This window comes from Maylandia zebra, linkage group LG14, assembly GCF_041146795.1.
Source record: "Maylandia zebra isolate NMK-2024a linkage group LG14, Mzebra_GT3a, whole genome shotgun sequence".
NCBI lineage: Eukaryota > Metazoa > Chordata > Actinopteri > Cichliformes > Cichlidae > Maylandia > Maylandia zebra.
The window spans coordinates 15,894,530-15,921,014 of record NC_135180.1 but is presented as its reverse complement, the minus strand read 5'-3'; the positions used below and the strand labels follow the sequence as shown (position 1 = coordinate 15,921,014).

At 41.9% G+C, this 26,485-nt stretch overlaps 1 protein-coding gene across 1 annotated transcript; it reads right to left on the bottom strand.

The window, feature by feature from the left end:
- Positions 1-1,351: 1,351 nt before the first annotated feature.
- On the bottom strand, positions 1,352-25,180 carry LOC101479497 (mitochondrial intermediate peptidase). The gene is made up of 20 exons (XM_004543997.5): positions 25,041-25,180; positions 24,702-24,940; positions 24,402-24,575; positions 23,221-23,309; positions 22,997-23,083; positions 22,822-22,885; positions 22,543-22,725; positions 21,875-22,031; positions 21,692-21,740; positions 21,063-21,123; positions 20,819-20,871; positions 18,459-18,612; positions 18,227-18,304; positions 17,312-17,519; positions 16,537-16,646; positions 16,284-16,358; positions 15,612-15,728; positions 11,796-11,917; positions 10,966-11,039; positions 1,352-1,653 (listed from the first exon to the last, which is right to left on the bottom strand). Exons 2-20 carry the CDS (start codon positions 24,846-24,848, stop codon positions 1,553-1,555), a joined length of 2,103 nt encoding a protein of 700 aa, XP_004544054.2. The 5' UTR covers positions 24,849-24,940; positions 25,041-25,180; the 3' UTR covers positions 1,352-1,552.
- Positions 25,181-26,485: the final 1,305 nt, after the last annotated feature.

Below are 26,485 nucleotides of genomic sequence, written 5' to 3'. Positions count from 1 at the left end.
ATGCGAACTGTAGCCTCAGTGTCCTGTTCTTAGCTGATGAGTGTCACCTGGTGTGGTCTCCTGTAGTCCATATGCTTCAAAGTTCCCGTGTTGTTACAACCAAAGTATGCAGATGAGCAGTTACTTGTTGCCTTCCTATCAACTCGGTCTCCTATGACATCATCAAGGCATTTTCATCCAGAGAGCTGCCACTCACTGGATATCTTTCTTGTCAGACGAGTCTCTGTAAACCAGTTCAAAGTCACATAACTCACCTTTATTCCCCATCCTGATGCTCAGTTTGAACTTCAGCAGGATCCAGTCTGAATGGAGTGCTGCCATGAAACTGGCTGATCAGATTTTTTGTGTTAACCAGCAGATTAACAGGTAAGTGTATATTGCCATCTATCTTCTAATTTAAAAAAAACATTTTATAAATATGACGGCTGATCACCACAGAAAAAAAAAATCACTAAAGAATGATTTAATCTAAACATCTTATGTTTCTTCCAAAGCCATCTGTGCAGGCGGCGTAGCACTCAGTGTGACAAGTCAACTTGTTTTGATGCCTAAAATTACACTAACATCAATACTGGGGCTGCACTTCAGTTACATTTAATCTCTGCTGATATAATTTGCTTCAGGTTTAATTGGAAATAGATCTGAAAGCAAAGCAATGTTGGAGAGACATCACACCCACATAACTGTCAAATCACAGTTTTGCAGCCTCTGTGAGGTTCGAGCCACCCAGCTCGCTCAGGCTCCGCCTGTCTGATGGCGTGTTTACACTTTCAACAGCGACGTGAATCTGCATCTCGGAGCTGGCACAAGGCAAGCAAAGGCAGCTGCAGTCAGAGCCCAGCTGACGACTACAGTGTGAAACTGTTGGAACAGATGCAAACAGCCTCTGTGGAGCATTTTTGTAAATATGCACAACTTCTTAAACTTCCAGAGACTGTGTGGCTTTGTGATTTATACTGTTGCAACAGCTTTTATGAATAATATGATAAGAACTGACCAAATCTTTCCTATTGTGCTGTAAAAAACTCACAAGCTGAAGCTCTTCTTTTTCACCCCTCCCCAAACTCCTGACAGACAAAACAGATGGAGCGGTATTAATTTAAAGCCTAAACAATGTCCTCATGACAGGAAGAACGGATTAAGTATTCTTCCTCATGCTGATTTGATCAGGAAAAAACCAAACCAAAACAATGTTCTGCTGTTACACAAGCTCAGAACAATCTTTTGGTGTATAAGCTGTGAAAATGATTGCATTTTGTTATTCATTCTTTCAAAAGTTTAAAGTGTTAAAACTTTTTAAACTTTAAATGGTTTAAAAAAAAAAAAAAAAAAAAAAAAAGTTTTACAACAGTTTCAGGGTTCTTTAACTTTTTAACTGTGTGCAGCAAGAGAACATGTCAAATATATTAAATATACATTATGTTCATTTGCAGAAAGCATGAAGATCTTTAGAAACCGTGACTATGAAATATGACGGCATGTCTTTGATTTCTCCAGCGTTCTCTCAATCTTTGCCTCATAAAGTTCGTTTCCTTGCAGCCAAAACTGGCCTTCAACCCTCAGAGTCCATGATGAAGGTCTCAAAGTTTGGGTTGAGCTCAGACACGAGCGCGTCCACAAAGTCCCCGATGGTGGGCCGTCTCTGCAGCATTCCTGTCTCACACACACACACACACACACACACACACACACACACACACACACACACACACACACACACACACACACACACACACACACACACACACACACACACACACACACACAGGCATTAGGGGGTGTTTGCAGGCTGCAAGGAGTGGCACCAGAATTAGTTTGCTGTTTTCAATCACTCCATCTCACTTCATTCATGCTTTCCTTAGTGCTGAAATATTTTTAATCTGATGTCAGAGGAGTGATCATAAAAAAGGAAAAGAAAAACCTTTTGTTTTTTGAGATCCTTTGAAGCAAGTGCTACATTTTTTCTTCCCAAATTAAGCTAAAATCATTTTAGGTTAATGGATTTCAGCTGCAGCACTTTTTTTAATTCCAGCTTCTCTTCCTCAACACTACAATGGATTTTTCCCAGTGCAATGTTGCTCACCATCATCTGCATTTTGAAGTGAAGATTTAAGGACATCACCACATTTTACCACAAAAGCGCCTCAACACATCCTAAACTACTGCAGATGTAGTGCAGCACTTTTTACTCCTCACACAGTACTTACACTGAGAAAATGGGCTCAAACACTCACACCTTAACAGGCCTCAGCTGGTAATAACGTCCATCACAGTATATGCACTAAAGTAACCAAAATGTGCAGATTTCCTGTATATTTACAATGTTTTATATTCTCTGTCTCACTCACATAGATTACACAAGAATGTGTCCAGTGTCGTGGAGCTGAGAGTGAGCTCTGGGAATGTCTGTGTGTTTTCAGAGCTTGTCTGCCAGCTCATGCATTGAGGACTCCCTAGCTCGCTTTACAATTCAGCAGCACGCCCGCTTTGAAGTCAGTTCATTTCCCCTTGTGCAGCTGCCAATGTAAATAGGCACTCTCCCCCTCCCCGTCTTTCCTGCATAGGTCACCTCCATTGAGTGCACGAACACACACACAGGAACGTCTGCAGACACGCATGAATGGCGTCGCAAAGAGTTTCACACAGCGATCCTGAATGTAGACAGATATCAAGATGTGGACACACACACACACACACACACACACACACACACACACACACACACACACACACACACACACACGGGAGTCTGTGCTGTTTCCACCATGATTCTGACTCAGCAGGATTGCCATCTCTCCTTACCCACCAGTCACACCCTGCCCCTTGGCTACAACGCGAGATACCATCACACAGGGGTCCCTAACACACTGTAACCGCAGGGCCCCGGGATCCCTGTGAACACGGCAGCCACATCACAGAGACGACTCCAACCATAAACTGATAGTCATGTTTATAGAGCCGAAGGGTGTTTTCTCCTTTGACCGCTGCTGACGTCTGTGGCGTGTTTGAGGCAGAGACCAAAATGCATTATTAGATGCTCACAAAGAGTATGCTGAATTTATACCTCAGATCAAAGTGAGCGTTGTAATTTCAGCCCCAACTTTCTTTCATGGAGACTTTAGTTTTCCAATTAATGATGAGAAATATGAGTCGAAGCCCACAGTCCTGTTAGCAGCTCTCTGTGGTCCGTCATAGCTGCGTAAATGCTTTTGAAAATCTCAAGTTTGACCCAGAAGAGTTTTCCTGCCTTAACCTAATCAAATCCCCCCTTTACTTCTCAAATATGCAGCACAAAAATCAACAGAGAAACAGACACAGAGGTACGCACATGTCCTGACATGGCACTTGTTTACTTTGGTTGATTTTTTACAGCATGTGTGCAAACAGAGCTAAGGGCTACTGAGCTGAACTCTCCATACATACATACATACATACTGCAGCATCACCGTCACTTTATCATAGATTTCATTTCCTTGCTGTGTTTAAAGGGGCCTGACCAGCTACAAGTTTCTGTGGTGTTAAACAAGCAAAGTTTACTCTACAAGACTGATGAGAGATGCACAGGTGCTGGTGGTGTGTGCGTGTGTGTCTGTTGGGGGGGCTAAAGGTGGAAAAGGAAGTGCAATCTGTGAAGGAACTTAGTCAGGTAAACAACAGTTCCCATGCTAGCTGCTCAGCAGCAGCAGCTCGTGGTGTTGGCACACAGTTCTTACGGTACATGACAACAAGCAAAACAATACACAGTGAGGACTGAGATTTTCTCAGCCACGACCCCTGGGAGAGTTGGAGAGGAATGCACAGATAACCTCAGAGTCATAACAACACTGTGGAGGAGTATCTGATCTCAGAAGCTGCCCTTATACATACACACAGGGAGGAGGGGCCGAGCCACACAAGACCCCCCCCCCCCAGGGAGGAATCACCACACTGTAAAAGAGATGAAGCTCACAGACAAGTATCAAAATGTCAACTGAATACGTTTTTTTTACTCAGCTCATGGTTTTCACTGAATGGAAGCACTGGGTAATTAAAAAGGTACAGCCGGTAATTTTGGAGGTTATGTAATAGAAAAACTGAATATTGTACTCTGTGTGCAATTATGTCTTCCAACAAACAGATGGGTTCTCATAAACATAAAACTAATCCATTAAAAATACATTACAGCAGGTGCTGGTTGATGGAAGACAGCAGCAGCTGGCTGAAAGCTAACGCTATAGAAGATAATGATGGGCTCAAATGTCCTAAAAAAAAAAAAAAAAAAAAATCACACTTTCAATCTGATTAATAGTTTGATTACATTCTCAAATCGTATGGGAGTTTATTCACCAAGTGTCCAAGTCCAACAATGTTTTAATGTAAGAGACGGTTTCACTAACGCTAGTGTTGCCCCCCCCCAAAAAAAAACATTGGCCGTATTTAAACTGCTGTAAATAACTTGTTGGCTTAGAATCTGTGAAAAAACGTATCAAACCCATCTCTCACGAATGAGATCAAGTAATTTTGAACCACAGAAACCATTCCTGCCACAAGGCAGAAGCTGCTGTTTTTTGGCCAAGTTTTATATATCCCTTATTCATCCAGCTAAAAAGTCTCATCGACACTAAAAAGGATGAGACTCTTGACCATACCACATTTTTCAGAGTGATCTGGTTGAGAGAGCAGCAGAAATTGCAACAAATATAAAACAATAGGTTTGTAAAAAGTAAACGAACATAAATTGACACCCGGCATATTGAGACTGCAGTCATATTTACAGCTGAGGTAAACAGCAGACTGACAGCCTGCACTCACTGCAGATGAACGAGGATTGCACTTGAATTAATAGGGATAAGAAAACTGAGTATGACTGAACATTTACAGTTTCTCAGAGCCTCTGGTGATGGCGGCAGCATGCTCTTTTGTTCAACAGACAGCTCAAAAGCCAGTAATATTCATTTTAGTGCGATATATAAAAAAGAAAAGCTGAAACCACCAAGGTTTGCCTGAACTATTACTGACATTATTACTATTAATGTCGTGTTTCTTAATATTATTTTTGACATTAAAAAAAAAATACTCAATCGCTGCAACTCTAGTTGATTTTTTGTGATTTGTTCGAAACCACTTTAACAAATCTAGACAGCTGAGATCTACAGATCCATTCAAACAGGGCATCCAGGTACCCATGGCTCACGACGACAGCAGCGCAGAGGAACAGAGCGAGTGGCTCTGCGTCACAAACGGTGGGGAGAACTGTACACTTACTCTTGGCTTAGCACCGAGGAAAAACCAGAGCCAAACTAAACATAGGCTGTGCTTTGTGCCCATTGTTGGTACAGCCCGAGGACAGAGCCTTTGCAGTGTGAATCATCTCGTATTTAAGAGTTTCCATTTCCATTCATAATGGCACTGACACAGCTATTGAAGAGCGGGGCTTCTAATCATTACAGTCATCTCAGGGCTTGCATCGTTAGCCAACTTGGCCAACGGAGTTTTGGGATGTTAAAAGACAAACTGGAGCCTCAATCGACCAACTGGCCACTGACTACCTGCTCAAGGGTACATCAAAAGTCCCCCTCCTCCACCCCACCCAATTTATCCAACTGATGTACAAACATTCGAAGACCCTCTTCTTTAGCGCAACTTCCACTGTCCTGTTTTCTTTAAACAGGACAGTGGTTCTCAGGGAGATGGAAAACACTGCGAATTGCTGGCGTACAATAGCCCCTGGTTTTTCCGCTTATGTCACCAGCTATCAGCACAAAATGCCAAAAAAAACAAAACAAAAAAAACAAACCCAAAAAACCTTTCAAGGGCAAAATCTTTTCAGCTCCCTGAAACGACATCCTCAGATATAAAGACGTCCTGACGTGGGTCCAGCCTCATGGTAAAATCTTTAAATTACACTGGGATTTTACATTTCACATCAGTAAATAGATAGCCTGCAAAGAAAAGCTTGTTTATTTACTCAAAGGGTGGTGGGCGATGGGTATCAGTCCAACGAAGGCCACTGTGGCTGGCTAGCAGCTCTGAGTCTGGGTAATGACAGCTCAGGGGACATGAATTTAGTACAAGTGCTCTAAAATTGCAGTCCAGCCTGCAGCTACTGCTGGATGAATTTATCAAAGATCTGAGATGCTGACTAAAAACAAATAAATAAATGAATAACAGAAGTTTGGATGGCATGGATAAAGTCTGTCTGATGACCTCCATGATTTGAGAAAGCAAAATAAATAAATAAATATTTAAAAAAAGGGTGTCTCATCTTATTTATTTATTCTTGCAAAATAACACATTTAATTTGTCCCCTTCAAACAGGCCATGAATGGCATTCGTGTTTCCCTCACAGAACACACAACAGACACTTTAACATTACTGAAAAAACTGAAACTTTTTCATAAAAACATATTGACCTTAACTCCTTGTTATAGCTTGTATTTTTGGTACTTCACAATTTAATAGGCTTCTTTTGAAGGCCAGTTACACCCAGTTGCAACTCCGAGGCAGCACTGTGCTACGTAGGAAATGTGCACAAACTGGAGCGTGCGATAACTAGCCCCGTCTCCTCTGCCGCCTCGTATTCCCCCGGAAGTGTTTGACACCGTTTTCACAAATCTTAAGGTACTTGCTGCTTCATTAGCCGATTCTCATAACTATTCCAAACTTGTCACGGTGTGAAAAGTAGCTACGTCTGTCAGACCTGCAGGCAGGCCCGGGGGCTCACCGCCTCTGTAATTACAGCTTTGAAGTTCAGGAAGCTTTTTCTACAAACCGCACTTAAGACAGGCCCAGAAAGCAAGCAAGACAAGGGTGATGACAAACACTGCACTGGGAGGCTCTTTGTTGAGTAAGCACACACACACACACACACACACACACACACACACACACACACACACACACACGAATTAAAAAGGAACATCAACACAACACAACCTCTTCCTAATTTTTCCAAAGCAACACTTACGTAAAAAATTGCATCAAACAGATTTATTCGGCTTAATGCATCGAGTCATTCTAAAAAAAATTTTAAGTGTGTTTATGCAGACAGACGGGTCTGCTCACCACTTTAGTCCAAACTGAAATACCTCAGCCGCCATTGTTTGGATGGCCATGACAGGCTGCCATTTCTGGTCCTCTGAGCATGAATCCTGTGACCTGCTGCAGGTCACTTCTACTGTGTAGTATTTAAATAAATGTTTGATGGATAATACAGATGCTCATGGCTCCCATGCAATTTACTTTGCAGCTTTTGGATGGATTACTATAAAATTTATTGAACATATTTATGTCCCCGCTCAGGGTGAATCGTAATAACTTCGGTAACTCGTATATCTGCGGGTCAGGGCCCCCCAAGGAGGGTCGGGCAGAGAAAATAAAAAGCCAAAAAGCAGACAGATGTGATGAAAAGCAAAGTAAGTTACTCTCAGCACAGGCTCTTCCTGCACTTTATGGTTTGTCATGAAATGTGCTCCAAACAAAATCTATTGTCCACCCTTGCTGCTCAAAAACAGAATTTAATTTTCTTGAACTCGCACTTCAGTTAGCCATCACATCCCATCTGACACAGACTTAAAGTAAGAATTCAGGACAATTTTGGAAAGCCCCCACGAGTTAAACATTTACCTGATCAAACATTGAGTCTGACTCAAGTACGGGCTGTAAATTATGCCTTTTGCAGGTTAACATCTGGACTATGAGGTTTATCCAATCCTCTCCTCGACTTCAGACAGAACTATGCATCACTGTCTCACAAGTGCTGTGGGATTGTACAAAGCACCCCGCCTCGGGGTTTATTACTGATTGTACAAGCAGTCATAAGAACTATTCAGTCACGCTTCCCCAGACAAAGAACGAACGAGGTCCCGAGTCCCTGCTACAGAGCCCGAGTAGATCCATTTTCTGTGCTCAGTGTTTGAGACTATGGGAACAGCCTGGGCCATGAAAGCCCTCTCTGTAGGAGGACCCAAGGTTCAGTTTAGCCAGTCGATCGGCTTTCACTCTCTCTCTCTCACTGCAGTGATGCTGCCGCAATGAATTTAATACCTGGGTTTACATTTCAACACCATCTTTTCCTGGGAAACATCCAGGAGCAGGCAGGGAGGCATCCAGATAAAGACTGGCCTCTGATTGGCCTTTCCAGGTCTGCTCCGGTTCCCCGTGTGCCCTTATGCCCCTTCTACCACCTCACCTAAGGGGGATAAGCAGGGAAATGATACACACCTCCATTTACAAGGCTCTTTGTTTGAAAGGATTATGTGTAATGGGTTGGATCTGGATTCTGTCTCCTTCCTCTAGTGTTCTGGTTTCTGCTGGCCTAATCCCCGCTAAGGACATAAAAAGAGCCATTCTAATTCACTTCAAATCAATTTTCCATTCCTCAATAAGATTTCAGGATGTCTGCTATGAACCCATCAACCCTTCAGCAAAGACTGTGGAAACTTAAATATTTCAGCACATGTGCCGATGTTTTGTAGTTTTTCATCAAAATGGTGAGGTGGCTCAATGAGGGTTCTTTAAACTACAGAGAGTTTCTGCTTTAGCTGAAGCATTTCTCCAGACAAGGAAAAAAATGTATTATTATAAAATTATTATAAATGCAGGTGCACACAATGGACAGGCTGCCAAAAAATGTGAGAGTGGATCTACCATCTAGCCCTCCCAAGGCTCTTTCATTTGATCTGCATCTTCTGTCAGACAATGCAATCGCTGGGTTAATCATTATTCCCAGAGCAGACGTTTTTTAGAGCCTTCCTTCCCCTGTGACTTGCAGCCAGAGCGATAAAAACCACCATTAAAACTCTGCCTCACGCAGGGCTTTGGACTATAACTAGAGTAGCATTCGCTACAAAGAAAACCATAAAAGCAAATATCGTAAGTTAAGCAACAGTTAATTGGACAACAGATCTTACAGCGAGGATCTGATCCAATGGTGGTTTTCATTTCAGAGTGTGGGTGCAGCCCTGTTTGGAGCTGTCACAGGAACAATCCAGTGGAGGAGGGAGGGGGTGACCCTGAGGGAGAGATTTACAGTACGCTCCTAAACGTTACCCGATATCACTATCTTTCTGTGTCTCTCTCTTCTCACCTTCTCCACTTTTGTCCTGTCCAGACAGGCCACAGCAACTGCTGGAGGAGGGGTGTAGAAGGAAAGAAAGAAGCATGCGTTTGATTTGCAGTTCAAGTCCACCCTCTTCCAACACCCTGTTTGTGCTTTAATGTGAAAGGCTTCTTCCTTGATGAAGCATTGATGAAGCTCAACTACCCAAACTCCTTGAAAGCACATTACACAGATTTTTTTTCTGATATGGGGGAAATTTCATACACTCAAAAATGTGACTTCTGTGTGATTACTTCAAGTAATAAAAGGAAACTGCTCCTGGACATCATCACATAGGCCCAGTTCCACTCCTAAGCAAGGATCGTTTCTACTACAAATGCAGTTTGATGAGTTTGCAGCCCAGCTTGTCACTAATTTTTATACCTCAAATATCTCAAATATCAGCATATTTAAAATAAAAACGAGCGCTAACATGCTAATCATTAGCCATCTCGAATTGGGATTAGCATGCTAACAACGGCTAATCAGCACTAAAAAGACAGTAAATTGTAGGATGGTGAAACTGTAAACCCTTTCATGCATTTTTATTCCTTACTAATTGTTAATTAATAAATTAATAAAGCATATACTTAGCTTGCCTTGTGTCCGGCTATACTCTTAAAGACACTTATGTTCCAAGGAGTAACCTCCTGAGATTAAAAATGAAGTCAATGCAACAATGGCGAAAACTGCAGTTCCTCTAGGTGCCTCGTGGCACCTAGAGACAGATAGCTGGGGACCCAACGGTTGAGTAGCCATTCCTGTTAATGCTGCGTTGGTCACATAATACGCTGCTGCAATTTCATCACACAACCACATCCATACGGATACATCAGCACTAAAAAACGTAAGCAAAGACACTGCCAGTTTAGTTGGTGCACTCGCAACGTAACAGGAGTCCCATGTACCACTGTGAGAGGCCGCTGACATTTGACCTTATATGGGGATTGGATAAAAGTAACCAGATCATCAAAATGATTACGTTTACTGTGACACATTCGTCATAAATTGATCCATTTGGTGCCAATAATCAAACAAAAGGAATGTGAATGTTATGGTGTTACAACAAGAAAATTGAGTCACAGAAATCCTGAAGATTTACTGAGAACGACGAATCTATTGAATAGTTACTGGAATATTTGAGTTTGTTTGATCTGAAACACAAAAGTGGTCCGGTCTGTGTTTTCAGCCCTGCAGAGTCAGCAGCGTTAAGCACTCAAACCTATAATCAAACATTTCGGTCTTTCCCTCCTTCATGATCGCCTGTGTACACAAAAAGCACTAGGAGCCATATCGTTATCTTTTTAATTATCTTCTTTAGTTAACCTTTAAAAGCAGATCAAATAAGGGCTGGACTAGCAAGGGGCACTGTGTAACTGCCGCAGAGTGAGCTCGCCGAGAGCAGGACAGGCTTTGGGCTGACAAAGCTCCTGTAAACAAAGATAAGAGACCTTGGGAGGTGTGTTAAACTAGTAAACATGTACCACGGTGGAATCTAAAGCGCAGAGTGGGACAAACCATAACAGTGGTAGCTGTGACCACCTGAAACAACAGCAGCTGGATCAGCAGCTTCCATCTTTCTTTTAAGTGAGGACGCCTTTTCTGCTTCATATGAGAAAAGAAAAACAACAAATCCAAGCAGGAGTCACACTCTCGGCTGTCCAGCAAGTCAAAACAAATTTTGTGGCACAACCTGCAGTAATTAGACACACCCTTTTTAAAAAAAAAAATTAAAAAAAAAAATTCATGGGGCAAGACGCCAATGGACTGACAACTCCATAATCTGGGAGGAAACCTCAAACTGTTGGCGCAGAATGGCGCTTTACAGATGTTTGTGGGCAAACATGATATTCTATTAGTATTTGTGACAAAAAGATTGAACCTACCCTCCACCATCAGCATGGGCTCCTTAGCTCCTCCGTGGGCCAACATCTCCCGTCGGTACCGCTCACCCATTTCCCTAAGAAAGAAACCAAGATGGAAGACAGGCAGGGAAGAGAAAGAGATACGGTTACAGACACCTGTATTCACCTGTCAACCCCTCCATCACTGCTGCTGCCACTGGGAGCCCAGGGCCAAGTCTGCTAAGTTGTCTGTAAACAACAGACAGGTGATAAAAACAACAGAGCTCTGACAACTGCAGGTGTTACCGAGACAAGGTAAAGGAGGCCAGGGGGACAGACAGACAGACAGAAAGGGAAACAAAAAGAAGTGAAACTGCTGCAGGGCTCAATGCGATGCTGATACGATTAACGGTTGATTTTCCACAACAGAACCTTATTGCTTTGCTTGTCCGGGGCAAATGCTTTAGATAGAGGAGGATCTGGTAATGTGGATGCTGCTGTGTGTCCGTGAATCACAGCAGATGCCACATTCACATTAAAGCCAGGGCTTTGATACAGATGATATGAACTATGTTTCTGCAACTCTTCACCACCTGTACTTCAGTTTCAGGGTAATGTAGTCATTGTTAGGACTCCTCATTCCAGCCAATTTAGTATTTATTGCCCTTATAAATAATGAACCATGTGTCCAGTTAAATATCTGCCTCCCTACAAAAATAATTCCTCTATTCGGTTCTCTCAAATAAAAACATCTTTAACTCAGCGAAAGCTCTGATGGTTTTATAAGACATACATACATATGTGTGTGTGTGTGTATATATGTATGTATGTATGTATATAAAATTTAACAGTATGTTAAGCTTCGGTCTCACCTGTTTAAAGGATCCTCTATGAAGCATTGTTTCCACACCATCGAGGCCACCGCACGTGACATGAGGTAGGAGTAGTACTTGGCCCCGTACCCAATCAGGTGGCTGAATCTCAGCTGCCATGCCTTAAGAAGAAAATGAACATTGAACAAAAAAAAATAAACAACTGTATCACTTTAAAGACAGCGAAGCCAATCCTGCCAATCCTGACAAAGCTAACGCTAGGCTAAACCCACACGGCTGCAACTTTCCTAACAGCATCTGTCGCGTGTCACCGTATCCAAGGTGACACGCGACTGTTGCGCCGGACAGATTACTTTAAAAATGCAACTTTAAAATCTGCTAATGAGTAAAAACAGCAGATTTTTTTGTAGCTATTCACACTCCATCAATTTTAAAAATGAAAAAAATCATTCGTAATCAAAAACTAAATCATGAAGACTGGGCACCTTACACCAAAACAAATAAAAATGGGTAAAATAAAAAGGATAGAGTGAGGTTACCCTACGGCCTGGCAGCGTGCACATCTCACAAGTGCTCTTTAAATGACCATAACTCCTCCGTCGCCATTAGTGCCAAAATAAGAGACAAAATGTCAACTGTTTTGGTAAGAAGAGAAGACGAGCTTTACGCAGATATTCGGTATGTCATGGTAGAACAAAGCATCTACAAAGTACTGCTGTCTATCGCCGACAGAAAAATCATCTGTTTGTCTCGTTTAGGGAGACATTTTAAAGGGTTCCTGTATAAACACTGAGGTGATAAAAGGCCAAACACCAAACAGTTTGATGTCTTTAAAACAGTCATATTTGAAATAACCAAGGTGTAATCGAGCAATCTTGGACAACCTAGCTATAATCTAACTTTACATCTTTTCGTGTCTGCACTCAGTTCAGCTCATATTTCTAATCTCATTACTTCACCCTTTAATATCCAGCCCTTCATGTTGACACAACCTGCTCTGAAACATCCAGACAGTCAGACACATAAACACCTGCCAAAGTACTTCAGAGGCGTTTGTGGTAACGCCTGCTTCAGTCAGTGACTCAGGACCAGATTTTGCAATGACTACACCCTGACTACAGACCGACGAGGTGAAAACAACACGTCAGTAGATATTAACAGAAAGCAGACTCATAAATACGCCAAACATTCTCAATCTTTTGAGCTGCCTACGTCGTCTTCACTGATGATATTAAACTGGTGAAATGAATACAAGTTTCCTTGAACAAACATCTTTGACAAACATTAAATCACATCCTGTCAGGTCCTTTTATAAAACGGACAAAACATGGAAATTCCTAACAGCTAGAAAGCCCCGTTCGCTCCTTTTCTCCCATGTTGTTGCCTGAAGGGGAGCTTCTCCATATCTATAAAGACGAGCTCCTTTATGATCTCTGAAAACGGCGACACTGGGAAATTCAGCTGGCAAACATTCAAACATTCAGCCTGCTAGAAAAGGCAGCAGCTGCTGTTGTTAACAAAACATAACAGACTGCAGACGCCTCCTTGCACATCCACATGGGGGGGGAAGCAGACTTCATACACGTTAAAGATTTGAACTCCAATTAAAGTGAAATAATCATGAAACTGAGGGATGTGCTTGCAGACTGGTGCCCAAGAAGCTTCCAAAGGATCGTCTGACATCAAGGTACATGTTCTCCAGCAAAAAGCCAAATAATGCATTAGTGTGGATAAAAAAAAATCTTAAATTCTTTATGCTGGGAAACATCTATTAAACTCATGTTTGTGAGAAGATATTTAAAAACCTACTGATGCTATACATCACCCTTAACATAAAAAGGTTCATCTTTTTTTCAGAAATTTGAATAATAAAGGGATATGAATGTAAAAAAATAAGACAAAGAGCACTGTAGGTTGTAAGCTCTAAAACAACTGCTTTTTGAGAGGAGCTGTGTCTGCTAAACTAAGCGCGGTCGCTCAACAGCATGAAAAACACTCCCGTGTTGACTTGACAAGACTCCTCAGGGCTGTAGTGACTTTAATAAGAGTCGATAGCACTCCTGAGAGGAGTCACGGCTCAGGAAAGTGTGGGTTAGAGAAGCAGGAACACAAATACAGGAGCTCGGATCAGCTCTTTCAAGTGCTATGAAATAGAAAATGTAGGCCGCGCTAACAAATGCGATAACACATCCAGAAAATTACAAAAAGCCTGCTTTAATTTGTTTTAATTCAGAGGCTCTTTGATTCCTCTGTGCTTCCTGACTGCTGATGTTCTGCTACTGAAAAACTGTTTGGTAATATGTCGCAGTCTCTGACAGGATGCTTTAAGTACTCATCACAAAGTGCCTTGATTATCAGGCTTCCAAGCTTCTCTTTGTTTTCAATCCCTTCGTCTCACATCAAATGATTATCGTCAGCTTTTCTGAGAGAGTGCGAGCGGGTCACATGTCAGCAAGATATCCTTTTCATCCTCACATACAAAAGGAAACTGAGTAAGCCCTTGCTTTTTACTCTGCTCCTCTTCAGTGTCAGTTAAAAGACATTTTTAGGTCTTTCCAAACTCGACTTGTGAGAAGAACGTGAGCCGTCGCATACACATCGACTCATCCTCTGGGGAAATAAAAGGGACAGCATTGCAAGTGTTAAAGGCACGGATTAGCAGTTAGAGAAATGTCAACAAAAGCGAGCAGGACACCTCGCTTTCTGCCTCTTATTCCCAAATATTATCTTCAGCTCAAGAGTGAGCATGTGGTCTGTGTTACTCGCAGCTGATCCTCTCACTCTGTACACAGCGGGAACTGATAGCCCTCCTCTATAAACTATACACATGTCAGCATCACCCTAATGTTTATAATCTGTGGCTCTCCGTAACCCATTAGCCACTCCAAACTTCTCTTTACTGCGGAAACTTTTTCCTGAGCTGCGTTTCCATGAAGGCAGTCAGACAGGGATGGATTCAGAGGGTAAACCACACAAAAAAGAACATTTTATGGATCTAAACAAATCTGTTTTCACTTGCTCCGATCCAATCGTGATCTAATACTCGACGTTTAAGTACTGCAATCACCCTCAGTTCAAATGAGGAAAGCGATCTCGCTTGTGGTTGTGGCTGTGCACACGGAGGCAAAGTGCCTGTTAGAGCTTCCCGTATGGCTTGAAAGCTTGAAGAGAAATGACTGCGACAGTGGGAAACTATATAACATAAACCGCAATCTCCGGAGAGGGAGCTACAAAGCGAGGCACGTACAGAGGAGTGGGAGGACTCCTGTGAGGAGAAACGCTGGCTGGGACACGGTCGTCCGGGCAGAATATACAGCAGTCCTGTAATCTTTATTCCTGATGGCAACCCCACATAATTACAGCCCTGAGTAAATGCTGTATGAAGGCCATTTCTGGCTAAATTATGACTGTTTTTGATTCCCTTCTGTCTCCTGGCCTCATCCTCCTCAGCCCACAGCTGCTAAAGTGGGGGAATAAAGCACTTTTTTCATTAAAGAGGAGGGAGGAAGAGGCTCAAATATTTCCCCCTGGGAGGGTTCATTTAAAGTATCCCCCTGCTTTGTTATTTTAGCAGCCCTTCAAAAAACAGCTTTAATCCTTTAAACACTGCTGTGCCTGGGTGAGAGATAAAAAACCAGTGAGAGAAAGAGGAAGGACAGCGAATAAGAAAGGAGAAGTGAGTAGAAAGTTAAAGACTAAAAGGTTTCTGTGATCTCATTAAATGGGTATCAAAAGAAGAGCACAGAACCCTAAATTATCAACAACTTCCAAGCTTGTATTTTATCCTGTAGTCATGACGTCAGAGACCATAAGTCACGGGGGGAGAAAGGGAAAAAAAAGGTGGTCAGGCTGTACCGTGTTGGGCGCATAAGGCAAGCCGTAGAATTTCTGCTGCATGTCCTTCAGGATTTCTGTGGTAGAGCGGTTCTGTGGTTCGCTGTGGTAGATCTGATCCAAGACTGCATAGAAAATCTACACAGCAAGAAAAAAAAAAAAAAGCAAAAACAATCACCAACGTGAAAACTCTTAAACTGCAGAAATAGAGTTAAATGGTGACTAATGTCACACCATTGGACATGAATGCCCATTAAACTTTTAACATGTTTTGTGGTTGTCTTGTTTGAATCAGTTTTAGCTTTGTAAAGAAAAACAGATAAGCAAGGAGCACAAAAACAAGAGCTTTCCTAATAAAAAAAAAAAAAAAGGGATAAAGGCTAAAACAGAATGGGAACCAATCAAAAAGATAAAAACAAAACCAAACCTTTCATAGCCACCAGATGCTGTTTATGAGCAGAGAAGGACTGTTCTTTATCACATCAGCTCCTCAGGGTTTTTTTTAATGTTTTTTTATGACTTTTGCACCACGGGTGTTAGTATGAGATTTTCAGTTGTTGTTTTTTTTCTTAGGGGTGGGCGTAACACTAAAGTAGTGCCACACAAGCATCATAAATTAGCTGACACGTGTTATGGATGGTTCCTGCTGTTGCGTGCTCTGTGACAACGTACATGCAAAGACATTAATCTTACCTGCAACTGGGTGTCTGCAGCTCCACATACCTTTTTGGACTCACACAAGCGAGCCACCATACTCTCGGGTAGCGGCTAAAGAGACGATAAAACTGATTAAAGCTACAAATGAACAGAATTTTCATCTGAAGCCTTCATCCTGCAAATTTTAATGGCAATGCCATGACCGTAATATTTCATCAGAACATATTTCTGTACTTTATCGATTCAAATCTGTCCTCAGTTTAAATCGTTTTGAGTGTTTAAGGTTTACCTTTCCAGTTTCATAGTGCCGTGCAAACTGGCTGATGACTCGGTAGTCGGTGGCAAAGTATTCCATGAGGATGGAGGGGACTTCAGCAAAATCAGTTGCACATCTGGTTCCTAGAGAAGGGATGAGAGACTTTAAAACAAAGCAGGATATAGGTGACTTTATTCTTGGCTGCTTAAGTGCTTTGGCTTTTATGCTTAGAGTGTTAAAAACGAAAAAGTGAGCCAGAATGAGAAACCAAAGTCTTTACAGCCCCAACCAAAAGTCAGAATCAATACAAGTCCTTGTGATCTTGTGACACTCAGCAATATCAATAAGTAAGCAAAAGCACATAGGGCAGGAATAGATGTGTAGAACAGAGGTGAAAAAGAGCAACTGTCATGAGATTTACACAACACAAACTTAACCAACATGTCTAAACATTGTGCCCAGTGAAGAAACAACCTCCAGTGCAGTTAATAGATACTGTTGTCAGGCTCAAATAAAGGCTTTGGGATCTTAAATTACTACTGAAGGTATCTGCAAACCAAACCATATCAAATGACAGCGTTAGCAGCCAGCTATCATCTGCCCTCTCCTCGGGGCTTACTTTCCTTGTTCAATTCACCACAGTGTAATGTATAACCCCTTCCTACAGCTCTGTATCAATCTATGTAATTCTACCTTGTGACATTTGGAAATGCAAAGCCATAATGTTCCAATATTATTACTTCTCTAAATCCTCAAGCAAACCAGGGTCCACTGAAGAGCCCTACTCATTGTAAGGGTCACTCCGCACCTGTCACGTGCTGGTAGCGAGTGCGTCCCAGCATTGAGTGCATAGCGTGGCCCATCTCGTGAAAAAGGTTCTCCATCATGCCGGGAGTGAGCAAGGTGGGGGCGCCCTTGGTAGGGTGAGGCAGACTCAGCATCAGCACCACGACTGGCAACTGGTACTGACCAGTTTCCTGGCACTGGCGCCCACCGCGGATGGTGAAGTGACAGTCCTGGGAGGAAAATGAGGAGTGAGGCTAAAGTGCTACTATAGAAAATAATACTGATATATACTAATGACGTTACCAAAACATAATTAAATACAAACTCAGAAAATGTTGGGACACTTTTAAAAATGTGAAAAAACAAACAGAATGTAGAGATTTGCAAATCTCATGAACAAATTTTACTCACAATAGAAATAAAATTTTTACACAGAGAAAATGTTTAATTTTAAGAGCATCCAGTATTGAATTTCAGCCTTCTGCACAAAGAATTCTCTGAATGTTTTGATATTATGTCGATTAAGAGACATTGATGTTGAACATTATTCTGAAGTTCTCCCATAATTTGTAGACAGTTTTTTGCAGATTGGTGAACCTCTGCTCATCTTTACTTCTGTGAAACTCTGACCTGTTGTCAATTAACCTAACTGGTTGCAAAATGTTCCCCCAGCTGTTTCCCTTTAGTAGCATTTAGTTTTCCATCCTTTCGCTGCCCCAGTCCCAACTTTACTTGAAATGTTGCTTTTTTTCATGAATTAGTCTAAGTTTAAACATCTATGTTAAAATATGGTTTCGATGTTCGAGTGTGAATAAAATGTGGCTTTTCTGTTTTTAATCCACATTTTACAAAACTCGTTTGGGAATGGTTAACCACATTTCAAAGAAGGAAGAGATACTTTAAAATCTCGAGTACGTCGATGAGTGTGTGCTCATACCTGATGAGGTTTATCTTGCCGGTGGAAAAAGTCACAGTAGATGTATCCCAGTAATCCCTCCGTCTCATGGACCACAGCCTGGAGAAATGCACGCACAGTGATGTAATCACCCAATAACTGCACACAGACACAGCATCTGAAACTTTGATCTTTAAAAATGGTCCGTGGATTAGCGCTTGGCACAGACTATTCCACACAAGCGAACCTTTTTTCCTCACTAATAATGAGTTACCAGTTTGCGGACATCCTCGCTCCAGACCTCTCCAGCTCTGGGTTGTTCAGACATGAGGGAGACGCCGTACAGCTGAGAGAAGAGATTGTTCAAACCCTCCATACAGGAACCAAGAGACAAGTAGGGACTGTACAGACTGGGCTCTATGTTGTACCTGCCGTGACAAATCAGAACATATCAATGAAAGAAGGAGATGTGACCTTCAGCACCGTGATCCAACAAAGTACATAAAAACAACAAATAGGAATCATGTGCATCTTCTAAAACAGGAAGATCAGCAGATCTAGAGTGGTCAAATAGCCCAAAAGGCCCTTTTTTTATTACTGAACCAGAAGTTGAAGCCCAGATGAAAAAAGAACGGTAACGCTTGCCCGCTTTGAACCAGGACATATTTCTGTATACGTTTAGCTGCAGGTTGCTCACTTGACTAGCTAAGAAAAAAAGAAAACGGATCCTGACTATCACTCATATGTGAGCTCAGCTGGCAGGGCAAAGCCACCACAGTGCCAGGGCTCAGGTTTGGCCACCCATGCTTAAAATGGCTCCTTTCATTCATGCTGCTTATAAGGCATCAAAGATAAAGACCACCGAGCCAAAACGGTTGTTTAGCTAGAACACCACATCCATATATTATCAGTGATGAATAACAGGCCACTGCTGAACACAGCTACTAGCTGTGTTTACCACACACAAGCTCTAGTCCCTGTTTCAGCAGGGTCTGAACACACACCGGTTCGAGCTGGTACTGCTGGAAAAGCACCGATAAAAAGAAAATGAGTGACTGAGAGAAACAAAAAAGCCTGTGATTGTGACGAAAGAGCCTCAGTGGGAGGAATTAACATAATGTGAGCATGTAAGAGTGTACTTGTATGACCGTCTTTGTGAGGACCAACTTAAATTTGGGATCTTGGCTGTTCCTTTCCTCGCCGTCATACACCAAAAAGGGCTTTTCTTTTTTTAAATGCCACATCAATTTTTAGGCAGCATGGTGGCTCCCTGTCATTGCGTGGTTTCTCTCCGGGTACTCCAGCTTCCTCCCTCAGTCCAAAGACATGCGCTTAGTGCCGTTAGGTTAACCTGTCATTCTAAGTTGTCCATAGGTGTGAACGTGAGTGCGAATGGTTGTCTGTCTCTCTGTGTTAGCCTTGGGTCAGGCGGGCAACCTATCCATGGTGTGCCCTGCCTCTCGCCCTATGGTAACTGGGATAGCCTCTAACCCCACCCCATGACCCTGACAAGGATAAACGGAAGAGGATTGATGGACCAGTCCCAGAGGATTGGCAGCATGAGGAAGGAGAGCACAGACCCCACTCCTCCTCAGAAAATCTGTAAAGACACATCAAGTCCAAGTTTCAAGAAAACTTAGTAGCTGCTTAAGTTCAAAGAACACCTGACAGATCACTAATGTCTGCAATAAAGAGTTACCTAATGCCTCCCCAGACTCAACATATAATTAGCCTTTGCTCTGTAAAGTGCAGCTCATTAACCCTTTAAAGCCTGAAATGTGAAATTATTTTTATTTCACATTTATGATTTCATTGAACCATCTTAAAAATGTGTTTCCATAGACGACTTTTAATTTGTATATCTGGCTTTTTTTTTTTTTTTTAAATTGTATAAAAATGTATTTATTTAGTGTTTAAAACACTAAATGTTAAGGAAAGTGAAAAGAAAAACTAATAATAGTGAAACTTATGGCTCCTTGAATTTGCTGAATGCCAAAGACGACCACAGTTTATTTAAGTTCCACGTCATGGGTGACATCCAGGACGGTTTGCCAGCACATGCTTTCTATCACGCATCGACGCCTGTTTTTTTAATACAATTTTTAATACAATTCCAAGTCTTTATTTTTAGTCCAACTTCATTTGTTTTCATTTAGTTACATCTGCCTTGCTGATACTGGGTACTGCATTGAGATCTGATGACTGTGGGGGTCCCTTGAGTACAGTAAAGTTATCGCCATGTTCAACTTTAGCGTTTTTGAGAGCAGACCATCTGACACCAACAATGTTGTTAAATCCTCCTTCTTTCCCACTCTGATGCTCATCATGACCGTGTCTACATGCCTGATTGCAGTGAGTAGCTGCCATGTGATTGGCTGATTAGATCATCAAGTCATAAGAAGCCACTGGGTTACAAAAAAAAGAAAAAAAAAAGGAGGTCGATTAGACTGAAAATCAGACCTGAAGTTTACTCCCATGCGTCTCTCCTAACACCTTTTGTAAAAAGCGACACTTGATGAAGAAGTGGGACGTGATAAGAGCTGCCGCTGTGAAGCAATATGGAATTACAAACATGTGAATGACTATCAAGTGACAGCAAGCTGAAAAATATGTTTCATAAAAGCTAAATCTCACCTTTCAGCACGCAAGACACCGCTGAGGTATGGATGATCCCAGGGCATGAGCTCCTGTCAGAAAACACAGAACTCATCGTAACTCTAAATCAGAATCAACTTACAGGAGTTAAAATATAATATTGTGTAATCAGTATTAATTGCTTTAAGGCATAACAGCATAGAGAGAAATGTGTAACAGTGAGTGTAATGTTGTGTAGTTGGCAAAAATATTCTTGCACATTAAAAAAATAAAAATCACGCACAGAATGTCGAGGGCTGAGTTTCTTCTTCATGTCTCTCATCATCTTAAAGTCTTTTGCTGTTCTGAAAGAGAAGCACCAAACAAGTTATTAGCGTGATGACTCGAGGCGTTCATTCCTGCTTTTTACCCACCTATCTCTACTCAGGGTCAACGGGGGCCAGAGCCAATCCCAGCATGCATTTGGCTGAAGGCAGGGAAACACCCTGGACAGGCTGCCAGGCTAACAGGCTCACATTCATACCTGTGGGTAATTTAGAGTCTCCCAGTCCACCTGAATTGCATATTTTTGGACTGTTTGAAGAAATCTAAGCACACAGAGAATCCATCCCACACAAAAAGAGGAACACAAAGGTTTTCTAAAAATGCATCATTGTGCAAATGATCAAACTCATATTCGCATGTATGACAAAACTAATTAAAGGGTCACTCGTTTCAGTAATTGTGGATCTTTGGGAAACATCTTAAATAGCCTAATAACTCATGGTTAACCTCGAGGGGAAGCACCGATTTAATGAAGCCTTTACACCAAAGGCAACAAAAACATAAATCAGCTCGTGCTGATGATTCAACCTGCCAAACTGAAATAGCTGATCAGTGGATTTTTATTATGAAAAACATGGAAAGCTGTACCTGTCTGACAGCTTGTCTGTTAACAGCTGAAGAAAGCTCATCACCGTCTCTGCAAAGAGGGATAAGAACAAAAATGCAGCGTGTAAACCTCCCGAGAATAGTTCTCAAAGGCACAAAATATTGACAGTGCTGAATAATGAAAATGTCCCGACTGTGAGAAAAACCCCAGAGAGGTGTAGTAACCTGGGGTTTTGGCCATTGTCCCCTTTAGGGCTCTGTGTCCGAAGGACTCGTAGCCCACCAGTGTGGCCAGTTTGTATCTGCATTTCAGCAGCTCTTCCAAACACCCCATCAGCTCTGCGTTGGGATAGAGATAAATCCTGTAGGCGATTTCTCGCACCTACACAAGTGGAAGAGGAAGAAGGAAAATTCATGACAAAATCTAGAATTGTTAAAATAGCATAACAACTAGGCTGCTGATCTTTGCAGGGTCAGAGGTAGATGGCTAGATAAAACACTAACTTTCAAGCAGAAGATGTTAAAATTTATTCATTTTTTTTCTTTTCTTTTTCTCTTTCATCTCAAGCTTAAAGAAAATAGTTTAGCATGCTTAAATTCTACAATGGTACAACACAACTGTCAGAAAGTCATTTTAAGATTACTCAAAGTTTGCAGATCTAATTTTTTAAAACTATTTCATACTGCTATCCACTATAAAATGAGATTAAATATGATAAAAACAAACAAACAAAAAAACAACAACAGCTGCTTGACTAAAGCTTTGAGCTCTCACAGGTTTAGTGTTTCTCATAACCAGCACCCAAATCCTATGTTGTGCGCTGAGACGTGGCAGAGGCGCCACCTTCTGGGCAGAAGAGAGAAACGTTTGCTGAGCCACAGTAAATGCCTACCAAGTCATTGGGGGAATCTGCATGCAGTCCCCCGATTTGAATGAAGCTTCCTTCTGTTGCAAAGTTCAGATGTAGGTGCTCGGGAATCGCAGCCCTGGCGATCCTGTTCGGCATGTGGGAGCCGACCAGGAACTCGTTGTTTAGATCCAGCAACTTCACATGAAGAGCAACCGCCTCTTTCCTCTGCAGGGTGAAAAAGCACCAAGCACAATCACCGTTATGTTGCCTTCAGGTATTGTTTCCTACATCGTGTGTTTAACTCCATTAATAAAAACGCACCAGTGTGTCATCTAGATGAATTCCACTGATTTCAAAGTCGAACATGAACAGGTCTGCCACTCGCCTGCAGAAGCAAACATGTACAAAAGCCACAACAGGCCAAAATAAACAATCAGATAATCTCATAATGAGATGAAGGATAAATCAGGTCAGATACAAAACCAGGTAAGATTACCTTGTATCAGGATCCAGCTGAGCCTCGATGTCCGGGTTGTCCAGCAAATTCTTCAGGCTCTTGCATAACTCAACATTAGTGTTCAGTCTGAAACATAAAAACCATCAACATCTGTCACAGGCACAAACTGAAGCATAAATGACCCGTATCGCACCGTTGGAGACAGCGTATAAAAACATGTTCTTGGTGTTGTGCAGCTATGAACGACATAGGTCGCTTCTTACTTCTCCACGACTGTGCCGATCTCGATACAGGTCTTCTCAGCAGCCTCGCGGAAAGCTGGATCGGGGTGAGCTACTTTTATAAAGTCTGCCTGTTCACAGGGAGAATGATTATTGTTGACAAGATTGTCAAGAAAACAAGCAATCTCTGCTCATACTGAATTTTAGGAGGTTGAGATTAAAACAATGGTCTTTTGTTGGACTTTGCATTTTCAGTGGGAGAAATGTTTTGTCACTCATTCAAGTGACTTCTTTAGTCTTCACATAAAAGGTCCACAGCCAGAAGCATAGATACACTGGGTTCCCCACTTTCACCCACCGTGGCTAATCTGTATATAGAGGAAATGGAAAACAGGGCTCTCTTATCCTACCCTGGAATGCCACAGAGTCAGGTACAGGTATGTGGATGACACCTCGGTGAAAATCAAATCTCAGGACATAACACAATTCACTGATCACATTAACGCGGTGGACCAACACATCAAATTCAACAAGAAGGATATGAAAAAGATTTCCATCAGTAATGAGGAACATTTAAAAGTTGATGTGTTGATCGTAAACCAACACATATGGATCAATATTTAAGGTTTGACTGGAGCACAAACAGAGCGAACACCATCCCCACAGACACAGCAGCCAGGGACACAACTGCTGCTTAAGCAAAAACCACTTCTGATCCCTTGTGTCAAGAGTACTGGAGCAGCTGAGATGCGCCGTCGCAAAATATCACGACTCTTTGGCTTTCAAAACACACAAAAAGCTACGCCTAAGATTGGTCCACCCCAAGGATCAGGTCCCCTGGCACAAACAGAGCAACACAGTGTACGCTTGCCGTGACTTTGGGGAAACCAAACAACCTCTGGCTAAGCGTCAGGCTAGGACTCCGCAGTCTATTTACACATACAGGCCAGTGGCCACTCTTTCAATGATGAGGATGTACACATTTACGTGAAAAGAAAAAGACCACGGGTACATCTTTTCACCATCCTACAATGCTGTGATTGCAGCCATTCCGCAAACTCTCTATGAATGGTACTCATCATGCTCATGTAATCACAAACATGAAAGCGACCTCACAGCCCATTGTTAGTCAGTAGGGCTGGTCTTGGCTATGTGGGGAATAATATGACCTTATTTACACTTTTGCTACAAAGGTTTAGCACACTTTTGTGTGTTGAACTCACCAGATCGGCCACTTTACACAGTTCATCTGAGAGCTGGTCAAAGCACTGGACTGTCTGAACTCCAGGAGAAGAAGAACAGGCTTTCTCCACCAGACGCTCCGTGTTCTTCAGAGCTGTCTCTGTGGCCACCTGAAAGCCTGCAGGACAGCTCAGCTCTGGCACTCCAAACAAACCCTGCAACCACACACAAACGCACAGTTATCACCACCAACTAAAGCAAGACTTACCTACATAGTGTAAATGTTATTCTGCCAGTTTTGTAAGTTTTTTTTTTATTATGATCATTTTTAAAGTACACACCACATTTTTCTGTAACAGGTCCAGTTTCCTGTGAGGTCTGGCATTGAAAGCAGCTCCAACGGGAGACCATGTAGTGAGATTTCTCCGTACATACGTCAACAGGCTCCTGTGCTTTACCAAGTAAAACATCCTCCTGCACGCTGACATGTTGTACAAACCTGTCTGTTGATTCTGAGGCTAAGAGTGCTGACAGTGATTGGCAGAGGACATGCTCGATTTTAGTTTGTACGTCAGCCTAGCTGCAAAAGCCGGAAATGTAAACAAAGCTAGGTCAGTTTATTTTAGACCTTTCTTTTTCAGGATAATTAAAACGGACTTTCTTTGACGTATAAAGCTTACCTGTTCCATTGAAGTGCTCACATGTTAGCTCACTGGAAAATGAAAGCGAATCTCCATAACCGTTGCTACTTGTATTTTCGCTAAAAAACAAAACAAAAAAACCCAAAACATCGGGCTTCCGGTACCATTATTTAAAAAATAAAAACGACACACTCTTTGTTTTTATAAGTTCAAATTAACTGCATTTAAACAAAATGTCGTTATCTAAAATTTCGTTATCTGAAATTTCATTTCATTTTTGGCGAAAGTGCGATGAGCTACCGAAAATTAGTTCGCGATGTCGTCATACTCACGCGACTGCGCAGTACGATTGAGAATTGAGGGGTGTCACAGGGGGTTTTGAGTCTCTTCAAAATAAAATAAAAACAAAAGATTTGTTTTTTTTTTATTTATTATTCCATCTTTTTTCACCCACTCACCCATATTCTTATAAACAATACAAATAAGGCAGCACGGTTGCGTGGCGGTTAGGAGGGTATGTCTTGGCTCACAGGTCTAGAGTTTAAATCTTACTCATTTTTTTAAAGTTTTTCTGTGAATTAACAAAATCTTTTTTTATATATTTACAGGACAGTCCATTCATTGGGCTGCTAGAATTTTTTCTGTTATTTTTACACATTTATTTCTTACTATTTAAGTCCAAAGAGTCGTGCTGAGAGATTTCTTTCATTTACTGAAGCAGCATTTATGTACTGTTGTACTGTCATACTGTTGAAACTGGACTTTCTTTTATTACGATATCTCAGGGATTAAATGTGTGGTTAAACTTCTCCACGCTGACAGAAAGTGAAGTTTCATTGGTCCGGTCTATGTGAGGTCACAGTGGCCATCAGTGTAAAATGAGTTTGACATCCCTGATATACGCACTTTTCACTAGCAGCATGACACAAAAACATAATTGTCTTATGAAAAATGTCAAAGATAACACAGTTTGACAGCCATAAAAATAGTATTTCTACACCAATATTGTGATTCCCCAAGAGCAGTTAGCTGAGAACTTGGCGTATCTCAGCATGGTGTGTATTGTGTAAAGACTGAAGTAGAGGATAAGCAGAGAGAAAAGGCTGAGGGAAGCCAAATTACCAAGAACTGGACTGAAAATTAGTGGCAGCAGGATTTTGTGGCGTAATAAGTCTAAAATTTAAATTTGGGGAGGAAGTCTGTCAAGGTTTGGGGTTGCATTTCAGCCAGTGGTGCTGGAAATCTTCGGGCTTATGAACGTTGACATGCATGATCATGCTCCCGAACACGCAGCCAACGATGTGAAAGCAAACCTACCATTGGCCTCCCAGAGTCCAGATACCAAATTTACTGAAGCAGTGTGGGATCATCAAAACGAAAGGCAGCCAACATCCAAAGAGCAGCTTTAAATGTTCTTTAAACAGCCTGAACTACTCCTAGAAGTTCATCTGTTTGCACAGGAAGTGCAAAGAGATGGAGCGTCT

Bases quoted from the DNA above. Each gene is read 5' to 3' on its own strand.
- LOC101479497 (XM_004543997.5), bottom strand. From the start codon at position 24,848: ATGTCAGCGTGCAGGAGGATGTTTTACTTGGTAAAGCACAGGAGCCTG. The intron at 24,576-24,701 runs GTGTGTACTTTA...GTGTGGTTGCAG, and splicing joins ACCTGTTACAGAAAAATGTG to GGTTTGTTTGGAGTGCCAGA. The intron at 22,726-22,821 runs GTGCGTTTTTAT...TTCACCCTGCAG, and splicing joins TTCATCTAGATGACACACTG to AGGAAAGAGGCGGTTGCTCT.